This window comes from Microtus oregoni, unplaced genomic scaffold (assembly GCF_018167655.1).
Source record: "Microtus oregoni isolate MIOR12 unplaced genomic scaffold, Mior012 000035F_ref0000213, whole genome shotgun sequence".
Lineage (NCBI taxonomy): Eukaryota > Metazoa > Chordata > Mammalia > Rodentia > Cricetidae > Microtus > Microtus oregoni.
The window spans coordinates 26,426,623-26,441,901 of record NW_024543094.1 but is presented as its reverse complement, the minus strand read 5'-3'; the positions used below and the strand labels follow the sequence as shown (position 1 = coordinate 26,441,901).

The following is a 15,279-nucleotide window of genomic DNA, read 5'->3' as shown; positions in this document are numbered from 1 at the left end:
AAGCTAGTGAAGGTGTCTTCAATACATGGACCTTTGTGGGGACACTTCAGATATAAACTATGGTGACAGTGTGGTAACTGAATACAGAAGTAACTAATCTATGATTCATTGAGGGCAGAAAGCATGTTTGTTGCATGCCTTCATGCCCCATCCCTCATGGTTCCTTGTTGGAATCCTTTCTAGGGAATTGGGATAAATGTGTCCTCTATGGCTTTATTTGTTCCCATAGACCCCACCAGTCTTGGAATAAAAACTGAACCTGTCACTTGTCTACATTTCCAGCATTCTTTCCTGTTACAGGGAGAGGACAGTTTTAAACAAAAGCATTTCTGTCATTTCCCATGACGACTCAGGTGTCCTCAGGCTGGAACTTGAGCAGATGCTGTCTGTCCTTGGGTGAAGCACAGGAGTGCTGGGGGTTGGGGATGCTATAGAACTGAACATGGCAGCCATGTGTGAACGTACCTTGGGCTGAGTCATAGGTGCTTCATGGAGACTCTGATGCTGGGCCGTGAAGAAACTGGCTGCTCACACTGGATGAAAGTGAGGACTGCTCCCCATTTCTCTGGCTCTGAAGTGCCCTGGGCCACTTTTAACATGTTGCCTTTGCTTGACTGTTTCCCTTGCTGACTTTTCAAAGCTCCTTCTTCATCTCTTGGTTTCTTCCTTTTGGTGAAAGACCTCAAAGTATGGCGCACAGATCCTGGCTCCATCTTCGACCTTGACCCCCTGGAGGACAATATTCAGTCTAGAAGTCTCCATATGCTCTCTGGTATTGTTTGAGTTCCTCTCTCTTTCCCTAGGTTTTGTTGGAAAGTTAATGACGACGCATTATAGACTTTCACTGTGGCAAACATACCATGGAAATTGAAAGCTGAGAATTCAGAAAATGCGAGAAATGTACTATGTCACTTTAGAATAACATTAGTTATTTATGAAAACAAAACTTATAAAAAGAACTTGGAAATAAATCCTACATTAGTTTGTCCTAGATTCTTTTAAAATGGTGTTTAGAGCATACTTTCATTTGCCTTTCATTGGTAAATGGGATTCTATAGGCTTTCTGGGACTGCGGGCCTGGTTATTTGGATTGCAAAGACCTTCTGGGACAGAAGGGAGATTTGTTTCATGAAATACAGTATTATAATATTTTAGAGTCAAGATTCAAAACTTATACATACAACAACAGGAAAGTTTCTTTACAGCATCATACAAGCTTTCCAATTAAACTTTCAGGAGTTTTGCTTTTCTCTCTGAATTTCTATACATGCCTTTTCCCTCATGGAGGCTTATTTGATTGTGAGCTTGGGTGACATGTCTATCACTAAAAGGGAAAAAAATGAATGATTTCGTATAGTTACCAAACATTTAGACTTTTAAGCCACTTTAAGCAAATATGGTTTGTAAATTACTATCTAATTTCACAGTCTCAAAAGAAACAAGATACAAATATCCTGTACTCAGGGCTACTTGAAAGCAAGTATTTAAAGCAGATGTTCACTCTCAAAGAATATTTTCTTTTTACTTTTCTAGTGTTTGCTTAGTGATTGTCTGTCTCCTATCCCTTATGTCTCTTAAAAAACAAACAAACCCTACAGACTAAACGAGAAGAAATGTCTTGTAGGTCCTGTATGTATGTGGTGCAGTCCTTCCTAAGTCTGGGGTGGGTCGCTAGAACCTTAGAATAGCAGAGCTTCGGGATTTTTATTTAATCAGGAACTGTCTTGCTTCCCCGTGATGCTTTGTTTGTTGTCTAAGTCACGCACTCATGTGTCGAATATTCTCCCTCTGATGTAGAAAAGGCGAGTCAGTACCGGAGACACCTGTCTCGTTCCCAGTCCAGCAGCACTTTTGGTACAGGTCTGGGAGATGACAAGTCGGAGATCTCTGAGCTCTTCCCTAGCTTTTCCTGCTGCAGTGAGGTAACCAGGCCATCTGACGAAGGAGGTATCAAACCACAGCCATGTAAAACTAATTCACCTCTCCAGTGTGCACCAGAGTGTCTTGTACACACTTTCACCTTTGCACAGCTTGGGTGTACTTGGAATTTTAATTTGAAGTTTGGAAAGATAAGAATCTTTTATGTAAAACTACTAATTTGTAGTTTGGCATGCTTCACTGTTGTCCATACAATGATCCATAACAACAAAGGGTCCTGGGAGATTTGCTACGGGGTGCATGACTGGTGTGTATGTCATGGATATGCACAGTCTTAGTAGATACCAGAGCTCTGTGTAGTTTCTGTATGGCTTTCATTAGGGGGAGAAAATCAATCTTACAGTAACACTTGAGTGGTTAAGAGATTGCTATAAAATGGTGTGTGTTTTAATACTGATATATATTTATTGAGTTACAGCTTGTCAAAAAGAAATGGCATGTAATACTTGGGATGTAAGATTTCTTTTTTTAAGTAGAAAAATATTGTTGTTGGTAATAATCATCACTTTATTGTGAATTCCTCTCCTTTTCATGTGGTTTTTCTTTTCTGTATCAAAGCTAATGGATTGCTTGTAGAACTTTCAGTGCCTTCCATTAGGATGTTACATGTTGGCTGTGGCTGATAAAGCTGTTATTAATAACAAGACTCAATGCATTGGGAAGGCAAGGAGACAGCTCAAATACTGAGTTGTCTTGTCAAAGATCAGACTGCTGAAGTTTCTAGGTAGGAGTTTAAAGTTAAGTAGCTGAGTACCTAGGGGAAGTAAACATCATTTCTGCGGACAGCTCTTGTTTTCAAGTCATTGTCTGTATTCACCACAATAACACATTATGAACATAAAAACAATCATACTCTTTATACTTGAATTCTAAATATACCCTGGCTTGAGATTGCTAGAGGATTTGTTGGAGATGGAGGACTTCCTTTTATTCAACCTTTTTCCAAGACAGAATCTTGCTACATATAAACTCAGACAGGCCTCAATCTTGTGGTCCTCCTATCTCAAGCTTCTGAATGCTTAGATTGTAGTACCTTTAAAATTATTCTCAGGCCCCTTTTATGCAGCTCCAAAGAAAAAATTATGAATGAATTTTGCTTTATTGTAGACAAAACGCTGGTTGCTTGCTTTCTTCAGGGTCTGGCTTATTCATGAAGGCTTCTGTAACTACTTCAATGATTTTTCTTCTTTTTGGGTGGGAGATACAGACTCTTCCTTCAGTGCCTTTTAAAGTTCTGGATGCACATACTACCACTGATGCTTGATGAGATAAACACAAGAAGCAAATGTAAGAAGTAGTGTGGTCAGTGACACTTAGCATCACCCAGAGTGTTTGTTTCAGTGGTGACTCTTATATTTCATGTGTGCACAACAACACAGCAATCACTCATCAAACATACAACTGCACTGACCAAGAACTTGGATCTGTAATGCATCCCATGGTGAGCAAAAGAGACAGGAATCTACTGCGGAGGGGGGGGCATAGCCTTTAGTGGGGGACCCTGATATTAAACAGGCACAAAAATGCTACTACATAATTATAAGCAGATATGTGCAGATGGGACAGGGCCTAAAGGATAGTTGATAGGCAATTTCGTTTAGCCTTGATGTTAGAAAAGACTTCCTCAAGGAAGGAAAGTGGTTCTGACTGAGCAGAGCACTGCGAGGCCATGACATTGGCTCGTTCAAAAAGAAGTATCACCTAGATCGTTAAAATCCAGAGAGTGCACTGATGCAGTATTCTGAAGCCCCCTTCCAAGTCTACATATGGCCTTGGTTGACTCCACATAGACACAGAAAATCAGAACTGCTTACTCCAGGAGCCTCAGCTCCCATCTACAGTAAAGATGCCCGGGTTAGCCTGGGTCACTACTTTTTCTCTCCCAAGGCTGTAAAACCCACTGCTGTTAGCTGTGCTTAATCTCCTCTTGCCTTTCAAATCACTGTTGTGTTTTTTTTAAAAACTATTTAGAAAAAAGAATCAACTCCTATTTGAAGTTGAACTGAATGAGATGATGTCTCTGTTGAGAAAAAGTACCAACAAATATTCTTTTGCTGTTATTAGATTTTAAAGACTAGAGCTGCCTCCTCCTCCTGTTCATTTAGATTGTAGGCAGGTGCCATCTTGCTTATTTTGGAAGAAGTTTAAAAATATTTTTTGATGGTCTGGAGAGAGCTCTGTGGACAAACTACTTGCCATGCAAAGTATGAGTATAGTTTGGTTCTCCAGAAACCACACTAGTGCCCAGTGGGTATGGTGGCCATTCATGATTTCAGCCTAAGAAGGCAGGGACAGGGAATCTTTGGAGCAGGATGGCTAGCTAGACTATATTGGTAAGTTCTGGGTTCAGGTGAAGAGTAATTGAGGAAGACTACAGTTGTTAACTTTGTCCTTCAATGCACACATTCATCCAAACACATGAGGACATGCATGCACACATGAGGACATGCATGCACATATACATACATGTTCACACTGTCCACTTACTTATTTGATTCTCTTGTTAGTGAGTGATTAGTGTCAGGATGGGATCTTGGGCTTCCTGCCTGCTAGGTAGATACTTGACCACACTCTCAGACCAGAAACGTTATTTAAAATAAAGGGATTTTCTACTCTGAGCAATGTGGCAGGAGGTGCATTTTTAACAGGCAGTGAAGGCTCACTGGGTTGAAGAAGGCCTGTGATGTCAAATGGACTCTTTTGAGGTATTTGTAAGTTTCTGCTGTTTATAGGCACCTCTTACAAGGATGATATACTCTTGATTTAGGGACACTATGCCTAGTTTTTCAGGTAGGCATTGAAGTGTGAAGTAGAAGTTAAAATGTAGTAAAAGTTTGATGATATCAACTCAGGAGATTCAACACTAAAAGGTTTCTATGCTCCTTGGAGAAGTCTTAATTATGCATAAGAATATGTCCTTGATTTCCTTCATTTTAGGTGAAGCAAAGCATAGTCAGTGAGATCCACCTTGCCTGTGTTCAAGTGAACAGTGACACACACACTTCGTGTGTTCAAAACTACCCCCAACTACCAGACTATGGTTATGGGTCTGAGGCCATTTAGAGTTTTGCTAGTCTGATTAAGAGTAAATTTGAATAAATAAGATATTTTATTAAATACCAGCCAGGAACATGTATACTGGCCAGGTCCATACTGGAGACTTGTACTTAGATTATGGCCCTGAATTACATTAGTCAGAGGTTTACTAAGGCAAAACTCACAAGGCCATGTGTTTTCTGCCTTCATGCAATCAGTGGCAAGCATATATCCTGACGCATTTCCTGTCTATGTACTTCCTACCTAGAGTGTACATCCTATGCAACTGGGGCAACCAAGCTTGTTTTCAGAAATGAAGACACATGGCTTGTTATCTTACATAAACAACAGCCCTAACGTTCCAGGAAATTATCTGTACTTGTACATTTTAACTCTGTCTTCATACCTCAGTGCTTACCTGGAAAACTAGGAAGTGTTCCTTAATAAAGAGTATATTATATGTAAGTGGAGCTTATAAGTTAGAGACATATTTGTTTTATAGATATCTTAAGGACAATAATTTAAACATAAGGCATAATGTTTGCCATCACACTACCCTATATCCTTTCAAATCTTTATTCTCTTGGGCTTACAGTTTGCTAAGTGATAGCAGCAACTTCTCAAGTCATAGAGCCAACCTCTTTGGAATCATTCTGCCCTTTTGTCCTTTATTCTTTCTTCACGATGCATTCATTAGAATGTCTTATCAGTCTGCCACGCGGAGCCTTTTCTGGGGCTGCTTCTGTTACCTCTCTCACTGCTCTGAGAACATATCTGAGCCAATGGCTGGCAGACGTGATGTAAGAGAGGTAGGTTTTATTGTGGCTCAGGGTAGAGGAAGTTATATAGTCCACCATGGCAGGAAAAGCATAATGGTATTCATAGTGGCAGAATCTTGTGGTGAGGACTCTTCACATCTTGGTTAACCAAGAAGCAGAGAGCTTGGACCACAAAGCAGGGTTAAGCCATAACTCTCAAAAGCTATTTCCTTCAGTGGTCCACTTTCTGCAGGGAGGCCTGCATCCTAAAGGTTCCATAACCTAAAAGAATCCAGAAAATAAGGGCCACAGGGCTGGGGAGATTTCTCAGTGGGTAACGTTTTTGCTGCATAAGCATGAAGCATCCGAACTCAGATGCCCAGCACACATGTCAAAATCTAGTATGATGATACACGCCTGTAATCTTAGTGGTTGGAAGCAGAGCCTGGAGTATCCTGTGGGCTCTCTAGGCAATCAATCTAGCCAATAAATACATAAATAAAGTAGAAAGTTACTGAAGAAGACACCTTGCATTGATCTCTAACCTCCATAAATTCTCATGCACACACTGAATATCTTTGTAAAATAAACTCTCTTGTAGAAGGCCTGGAAGGGAACTTTCACACGTTTGTTTCAATGTCTTGATGTTTTAATGACACTGAAGTAAAGCTGAAAACAACTTGAAGTAGGAACATTCCCAGAGGGATCCCCCCTCCCTTTTCCTGCAGAAAAAGGGAAGAGATAGTATTCCTGACCTCTTGGAGGCTTTGAAATGTAGGCTCACCTTTGAAATGCATGCTGTGCTGGGCTCTGGTGAGGAGGAGCTGATTGATTGACAGACAGGATTTGATGGTGATGACAACTGTTTGGTGGAAATAATTAGTGTCTTCAGCAGCAACAGTCAATCATGTGCCTTTGTTTAAACTCTGTCCCCAGAATTTGAAATGCATTTTCTAACACTTGCTAGAGGATGAAGAAAATGGAAAATGTTCTTATGTATTTCAAATGCTCCTTTTTTTGTCCAGATTTTCTTGATTCCTTTAAATTGTGAGTGTGTAGGATCTTTATATGATTACAATGTGTTATATCCTAGAAAATGGTCCTTTTATATATTCAGTCATCCCCTGCTGTAGAGGGGACATATGTGACAAAGCCATGCTGTATATCAGGACTCTGAACCTTGGGTCCTGACCCTGTCTCTGGTTTCCTGTGCACAGCAGACAAGAGTGTAGGCACAAAAGTGTTCTGAGATATTTCATGCTTCTTTAGCGAAGTGCCATAAATTTCAGTGAACTCTTTTCCTTGTCTCTATGACAATGTGTTTATGTTCCAAAGCCATCTGTTCTGCTTTACAAGCTAGGTGGCTAGGCAGCTGTGAGGGGCAGTTACTGGGGTCCCTCTTCGGAGAGAGGGGGAGATGCTGATTGTTAGGACAAAGGGTTAGACAGTTGTCTTGTTTCCTTAAAGAGCAGTGCAGCGTTTGGATTTCATTGTTAACCCAAAAGAATTCTCTGAATTTTTTATTTTCTTGTTGCGTCGGCTCGTCTCTCCTGCCAGTTGCCCATCTTGCTTTGATTGCTGAATATTTCCATTCTCTGTGATTATCTGGAACTCGCTTTGCTTGCCAGGCTGTTCTTCGATGGATTAAGTTACTAAAGGGCTTTCCTTGAATATCTCTGTTGTGCTATTTTGATTCAATAACAGAGGATTTTATTTAAACTTCATCCAATTTTATTTTGATTCTTGAATAGCTGAAATCATCTCCACTGCCTTCCAGTGTTGTCCTTTGCTTGCTTTTCGTCTGACACACACATCATCTGGCGGACACCCGCCTTATGGCCTCCTTTGATCTTGTGTTTGTCTACACGGTGTATCTGCCTCCTGGTACTGCTTTGTGTTTCATTGGCTTTCCTTCATTTGCTGTCTTCTGTTGTCACAGTTATTCTTCGCTGCCCTCGGTATGAGCGTGTGCTCAGTTTGGCTTCAGGTATTTTCCGTGTTTCTGCTTCTTCTGCAAGCATCAAAGGGCGTAGGGGTGTGCTGGTGAATGAAAAACAGGTGCACTTTCCAAAACAGACTTTCAGCTTTCCAACCTGTGAACTTTCCCCCAGTCCTTTCCGCCTTCCCTAACTCAAAGGAAATGTCTGAGGTTCATGGAGCTTAACCCAGCCCGGCCAAACTGTATGTACAGTACCATCTTTGTGCTTAAAACAGAGTAGATTTTAAAGAGAGCTTTCAGTATTTTCTGAAATTTTGACCCACTTGTCCATAGGTGTAAACAAAGCACTGCTCCAATTAAGAAGAGAGTTGCCCTCAAGGTTTGGTGGTACAGTAATTTTGCCTGCCTATTGCCATTTATCTAGTCTCTTCCTTGTGGGTGAGATACTGAAACACACAAAGAAAAGATACAGTTATTGTCTTCAATGAACTCACCATATTGTGGATGGTGAACCAGATACATGGTGTTCTGGAAGGCATTGCCTCTGATTAGAACTGACCAAGTAGAAAATAGATAAGGGGATTTAGAGACGAAACACTGACATGGATAACAAGAGAGCACACTGACTACCTGGTTTAGCACCTCTGTGCCCAAGACCTTTGTGGATCTAGTAGATGCCCAACTAGAGTATGGGCAGCACAGAGCCTCTTTGGCAGAGACGGGATCTAGCAGCATGTAACTCTGGTTCTTGGGTTTGCCTGTAGATGATAGGCTATTTGGAGGAGCAGCTACCCAGACTTGCTGGGCTCTCCTTTGAGGTTTAGTGCTTTACTAAGAGTGTGGTTCACATTTTTTTTGCATCTCAGTCCCACCAAAGGCTTCTTAGATAGAGGAGCAAATGGTACAGAAAGAGCATTGTGAATTTTTGTTGCAAGCTGTATTGTTTTTATGTTATTGTTGTTTATCTGAAGAGCAGGTGTGTGGTGAAAACCAAACACCTTCCTTTCAAACAACTCCCAAACTCTAGCAGGAGAACAGTGACTGAATGTTTAATAGGCATCTTAAACCTCACATCTGAAAACAAAAATCTCATTTCTGATTTCGCTCCTCACCCTACATGTTTTTTCTTTGTACTTACCTGCTCAGCTATGATGTGATTATTTAATACTTTGGGGAAAACCTTGGAGACAATGTTACCAACTTTCTTCCTCCCAAGATTCACATTTAGTTCACCTGATGGCTGGCTTTGTCTTCAAAACAATCTATGTTTGTATAGCACCAGTAAGATACTTCTCATTTCTTCTACTATACTTTGAGAGTCACTCTCTGATTGCATTGAGTTTATAGAACTAGGCTCTTGCTCTCTCTAGTTCCACCTTTAGCCATATTGCTCTGCCCTGGGCTCACCCCACTGTCAGAGACACCCTTTCAAAAGCTGTATTTGATCTCAATAGATTCTTGCTTCAAATACTCCAAAGGCTCCTGGTCTCACAGACGAAAACCGAAAGACCATAGTCCACAAGGCACTGCACGATCTGGGCCTTGCTTCTGACTTCATCTTTGTTTTCCTCATTTACTCTGACCGTGCAGCCCTCCTGGCCATGTCATCTTGCTTATCCTCCTGCCTCTAGCCTTCCCAATTACTAGTCTCCTTGCCTAGAACACTCTTTCCACCAGTGATTTTATTTCTTGCTTACTTCAGTCATCCGATTTAAATCAACCAATCAGAAAGACCTTCTTTGGTCATACATCCCATATACACTCCATGTGTATATGGATGTTTTCGTCTGTGTACCACTTGCATGCTTGGTTGTCCATGGAGGCCAGAAAGGGGGAGGTGAGAAGAGGATACGTGATACCCTTTGGCTGGAGTTGCAGATAGTTGTAAACTACCATGTGGGTCCTGGGAATCAGTTCTGGGCGCTCTGGGAGAATAGCCAGGGTTCTCAACCACTGAGCCATCTTTCCAGCCCTACTTCTTGACATTTAAGTAACAAATTTGCATACTTTCTATCCCAGAATCCAAATTCAGTTAGGACATAATCTTTTTGTCTTCTTACTGTTTACTTGATCTCTATCCTAAAATTGTCACCTGGTATATTTATAATGAATAAATATCACTGGATATATAAATGTGTTCAATTTAAAGTTTTACCTGGAAGTTTTGCTGCATGTGTTAAATCGATAAAACTTGACATTATTATTACTCTCTAATTAAAGTTTGTTTGAATTTGAAGACAATACTTACTATTTATAATTTTAAAAATATTAAGATAGATTACTGGGACATAACATTGGAGGTTATGTTTATTACAAATCTTGAGACAGCAAACCTTCCATAACCAAGAAATCAGAGAATAATTTCTGCAATAAATACTCTGCTTTCATGTAACTACTTCTGAACTCATTGTTTTATTTTGCTCATGGCATCTGCCCTGCCCCAAAAGTAGAAGCACCCATCGGAATTTCCTCATTATGCTCTCGTTTGTTATGAGGCCATGAACTCTATGGGGACAGAGGAGGTATGAGAATGTCACTTACCTATGTTTAAAAAATGGGGAGTATGGTGAGAAGGGAGTATGGTGGACAGGAGGCTGAATGTGAGGACAAGATCCTTCAGTTTTCCAGGACAATGTCATTAATTCACTTCCTGTTAAACTTGGAGCAGAAGTATCAAATACAAGGACATACTACTACTACTGAGCTACTAATATATGCAAGTAATAAGCACAAAGCTGTATTTCCAAATGTCTTTTAATGTGAATGCTACCCAGAGGTTCCCAAGTCTTTTCATGATATTCATTGAGGAGTTTTTAAATTTATAAATGACATTTTAGAGCCTAGTTCAAGGTTATTACCTTCTATCCATGAGCACAGTTTAAAATTAGATAGTCTACTGTATTATAATTCTTTGGAAGAGGAAACAATGATGTACCCTGGGGGGGGGCATGTAGACTATTAAAGAAAATAATTTGAAGGTTTCCAAGAAAGTATGAATAATTACTATAAAATCTATTAATCTCTTTTCTAGTTATACACCCCTAAAAATGAAATCAGATCCTTATAAAGCATTCCCATGATCAATGCAGCATTTTATTTTCAACTCAGGTAGCAACCTTAATGTTCTTTGAGGGATGCATGAAAGAAAATGTAGAATAAAATACAAAAGAACTATTATTCAGCCTTTAAAAGGGGGTGTTTTTGTTTTCTAGAACATGGCAGAGCCAGTGGACATTGCATTAAGTAAACTAGGCCAGGGCACTGTGAAAAATATCACATGATCTCATTTGTGTTTGAATTATTAGTGAAAAAGATTAAATACACGCAAATAGGGAAGAAAGCAGTGGTCATTATGGTAATCTGGGAAGGAAGAGGAAGAGAAAGACGGGGATGACAAAAGGTACAAAGTAGCGGATATGCGAGGCTAGGGCAGCTAGAGACCTAATGTGCACTATGAGCTGGACCTTGGCGTCTGTCACACAAGTGAGCATCAACAGGTTCTGACGTTCGTCACATAAGGATGCGAGATGAAAGGTGTGTTCGTCTCCTTCTTCATGTTAGTCATTTTACTTCTATATTTGTAGACTTCAGGTATAAAAATATTTAGCTCTTAAAAGAAAGTTTCTGGTCTAGAAATATTCACCTTCATTTATAAATAAGTTTAATTCTATTTTCAGCCATATTTCAACTTTATGACCTCAGTTTCATCCTCTTCAATCGAATTTCTTTCTGATTAGAATTTTATAAAGAAAATTATTTCAACTAGAGACTCTCAATGGTTATTTCAAAACTGAATTTGGGTGTTATTTCTAAACTGGATTTGTAAAGTTTGTTTGTATCTATCAGGATGTTTTATGTCTTTTGAATTTTGAGAGTGTTTCTGACTATGTAACTCCTGCTGCCCTGTAACTCAGGATCTTCCTTCTTTTGTTAGTTTCCTAAGTGCTGGCATTCTAGGTGTGCATTGTCACACCTGGTGAAGTGTGTTCTATGTGTGTATTGTTACACCTGGTAAATAACACGAGTGCTGGTATTCTAGGTGTGCATTGTCACACCTGGTGAAGTGTGTTCTATGTGTGTATTGTTACACCTGGTAAATAACACGAGTGCTGGCATTCTAGGTGTGCATTGTCACACCTGGTGAAGTGTGTTCTATGTGTGTATTGTTACACCTGGTAAATAACACGAGTGCTGGCATTCTAGGTGTGCATTGTCACACCTGGTGAAGTGTGTTCTATGTGTGTATTGTTACACCTGGTAAATAACACGAGTGCTGGCATTCTAGGTGTGCATTGTCACACCTGGTGAAGTCATTTTTTGTTATTTTTATTTTATGTCTAGATAACTTTGAAGAATTGATGGCCAACAGACCAAATTTCTGTTATGAAATTAATTGATAAGAAAATGAATTTTTGTTTCTTTATAATATAAAACCCAATTAGTAGATTAACACATCATTATGCAATCAGTATGGATAGCTTATCAAATGTACAAGTACATTTTAGGCAGATAGTTTTCCTGGATAAAATAGTATGATATTGCAATCTGAATGAGAAACAAAGAGTGCTTTCTTTCTCCTTACCTCCCTTCCTCTCCTTTCCTCCCCCTCTCTCCATCTCTATCTCCTGCTCTCTTTTCCTCTCCCTCTCCCCCATCTTCTTCTCCATTCTTTATCTCTTCTCGTCAGAGTCCAAAAAGGCCCAAAAGAAAATTTTAAAAAGCCATTGCCTCAGAAGAAATACCACTTTCTGAGATCCGACTTTGATTTCCCCAAAGTGAATGGATTACTGATACCACAGTTTCTTCTAGCCATGTTTGGGAACATCTCACTAACAATACACGTATTGCTTATGGGGCTTATCCCCCAACATTACTCTAACACCCGACATAAATCGAGTATAGACAGAGTACAGCCTTAGAGCGTGAATAGCCTGCCTCCCTCATCATCATAAACACTTCCTTTTTCTCCCTCTCATCCTGATCTTCCTCCAGCAGGAATCACAGACTGCTCTTCTTCAAACTTCAGTGCATCATTTCTGGAATCGTCTCTGATCCTCAGACCTCAGTGGCCTTGAACTTTCCAAACTCTCAGTGACCTTAAGTTCTTGTCATAGCTGCTGTGATTATTTTTTGTTTTACGATAATCATATTTGAGTCCGGACTTACATGACAGGGAGCAAAGCATGTGGTCATTGTTTTGTGTGTGGGATTTTTAGCCCCAGCAGGCATAGGGAGGGAAAGGCGGCAGATGAAGGTCAGATGTCCGCTGTGGCTTCAACCCAGGCTGCAGATTTGTACATGATCTTCAAGTTTGAGCAGTTATCCTACCACACTGATGGTTGGGTATGCCTTCAAAACTTGACAGTTTTAACTAAATTCTAGATCGTGTCCTTTTGTTTTACGTCTATTAGTTCCTGGGTTACTGCGTGAAAAATCTGTTTCTTAAGTAGTTGTCTCCAGAACTTGGTACCCTCAGATATGTAATTTATATCACTGTTGGTTTGAGCATAAACTTTGTGGATTTAGGTTCCACTTGTGGTTTATGGGGACTCAGGTGCCACACAATAAAAATATATTTTTAAATGCTATTTGAGATGTCCTGAGATTGATCCGTGGGTAAATGTGCTTGCCACCAGGCCTGATGATCTGAATTAAATACCCGAGTCCCACAGAGTGGAAAGAGAAAACTGATTTCCATTAGTCATCCTCTGACCTCTAAACATCCCATGGCATGCACTCATTAAATAAATGAATAAATGTAACAAATCAAAAGTTATTTAACCAGAATGATCACTCCATGGGACTACATTTATTTTAAAGGGGGCAATTTTTATAAAAAAAAGATTTGTCCCACTGTCTCAGCCACCTTGCTCCTGAACAAAAGGGATCTTAGGTCTTAGCTCATGAATAGACGTTCATATAAGCAGCATCTTCATTCTTTTTTCTTCGCAGAAATGCTTTCTCATTGTCAATATAGAGATACATTGTTCTGAAACCCAAACCAAAACACAATCTCATTAAATTCTTCACCATGCATTAGCTGATAAATCTCAAGTGTTGGAGAAAGAAATAATGACAATAATTTCATTCTGTTGTGTCCTGAACTCATTATTGGAAAATTTCTGAAGGACAGTTTCCTGATTCTGCTGGATTTATGAAATAGTGAGCCTCTGAGGGAAAACAAAACCTGAATTATGTTCTCAGTTCACATCATGTGTTCTGCCAATAAAGTCTTTTTCATGTTTAGTAATTGGACTTTCGCCATTTACTAACCTTTCCTCAGGAGAGGTCTTCAAAACCTCTGCTTTGTCTTTAGTGTCTTGAGCCCTGTCCTGTGTTCTCCTCAGGAGAAGGAGATCTTCCTCCAGCCTTCAGGTTTAACCTCCAAACCTTCAGTTTTATTGGACATGGGAATAACACTTGTTTATTTATTGCTCTTGAAGAGGAGTTGAATTCCCAGCACACACATGGTGGCCACAACCACCTGTAACCCCAGTTCCAGGGGAACCCAACACCCATTTCTGACCTTCCTGGGCACCGGACACACAGATGGTACATATATAAATGTTTAGGCAAAGTATTCATACACATGAATAAATCTAAAAATTAAAAAATAACATTTAGTTAGAAATTACTGAGACTAGTGATGTGTGGAAGAACTTCATGGCACAGAGGAAGAAACATTTTGGTTTTACAAATGTTGTATTATGTTCCAGATTGAGTGTGAACTGGTCCTTTGGTCAACTTCCACATCTCTGGTCAGTAAATCTTACCAACATAAAATAAAGTTGTCCACTCTCCTGTGTTTTGTTGTTGCCTTGGGAAAATGAAAACTTTTGTTTTGAAGCATTAATGTTCTGGAAATTCCTGAAGCTTAGTCTCCCTGAGTTCGGAAAGTACTCATCATGTGACCACTCACCTATCCTCATTTTAATGAACGCTGACTACTAGCCTGAGAAAAGGCCACCATGTTTCTTTTATTTTTATACGTTGCCCTTGCTTGTTGCAGTTAACCTTAGCATCTTGCTTTTGTAATAGCAAGTGTGGACCTCATGCACAGAATGCAAGGAATCTCATACAAAGAATAGTAATATTTCACCGACTTCTTTTCTTTTAAACATTTAGTTTTTGAAAATTTTTTACATGAGTATTATATTTACATTGTTTCTATCCCATACTTTCTTCTCTTCAGTTCTTCCCATAGATTTCCCCCACCTCTCAATTTCATGATCTCTTCTTCTTTAGTTATAATGGTATATATATATAATCTCCCATGCCCTCACATCCTCACACTCCAGTTAGTGTGCATATATATGTATATATACACATGCTCACTCATGTGTACACACATATACACACACCCTTCTGAATCTGTTTAGTGTTGCTCATAAGTATTGTTCAGAGATGACCACTTGGGTTTGGCTAACCTATCAGGGGACTCATCCCTGGCGAAGACTGATTCTCTTGGCAGTCATTAATAGCCTTAGCTCTATATTTAGGGGTGAGGTCTTGTGAGAGTTCCCCTACCCACATTGAGATGTTAGCCCATGTTGTCATTGTGTAGGTCTTGCATTGAGCTATCAACCTGAAATTTTAAAGCCACTCCTT

The 15,279-nt window shown here is 39.8% G+C and overlaps 1 protein-coding gene across 11 annotated transcripts in view; it reads left to right on the top strand.

Moving 5' to 3' along the window:
• Positions 1-15,279, top strand: part of Nebl (nebulette) — a 347,437-nt gene that overhangs the window by 323,541 nt on the left and 8,617 nt on the right. For 8 of the 11 annotated variants that reach the window (XM_041630596.1, XM_041630586.1, XM_041630595.1 and 5 more), the window contains 2 exons: positions 680-772; positions 1,798-1,947. The exons of 2 other annotated variants lie outside the window; for them this stretch is intronic. In XM_041630596.1, coding sequence (XP_041486530.1) covers positions 680-772; positions 1,798-1,947 — 243 coding nt within the window. The remainder of the gene's footprint in view (positions 1-679; positions 773-1,797; positions 1,948-15,279) is intronic. One more of the 11 variants, XM_041630592.1, reaches the window with a different exon arrangement.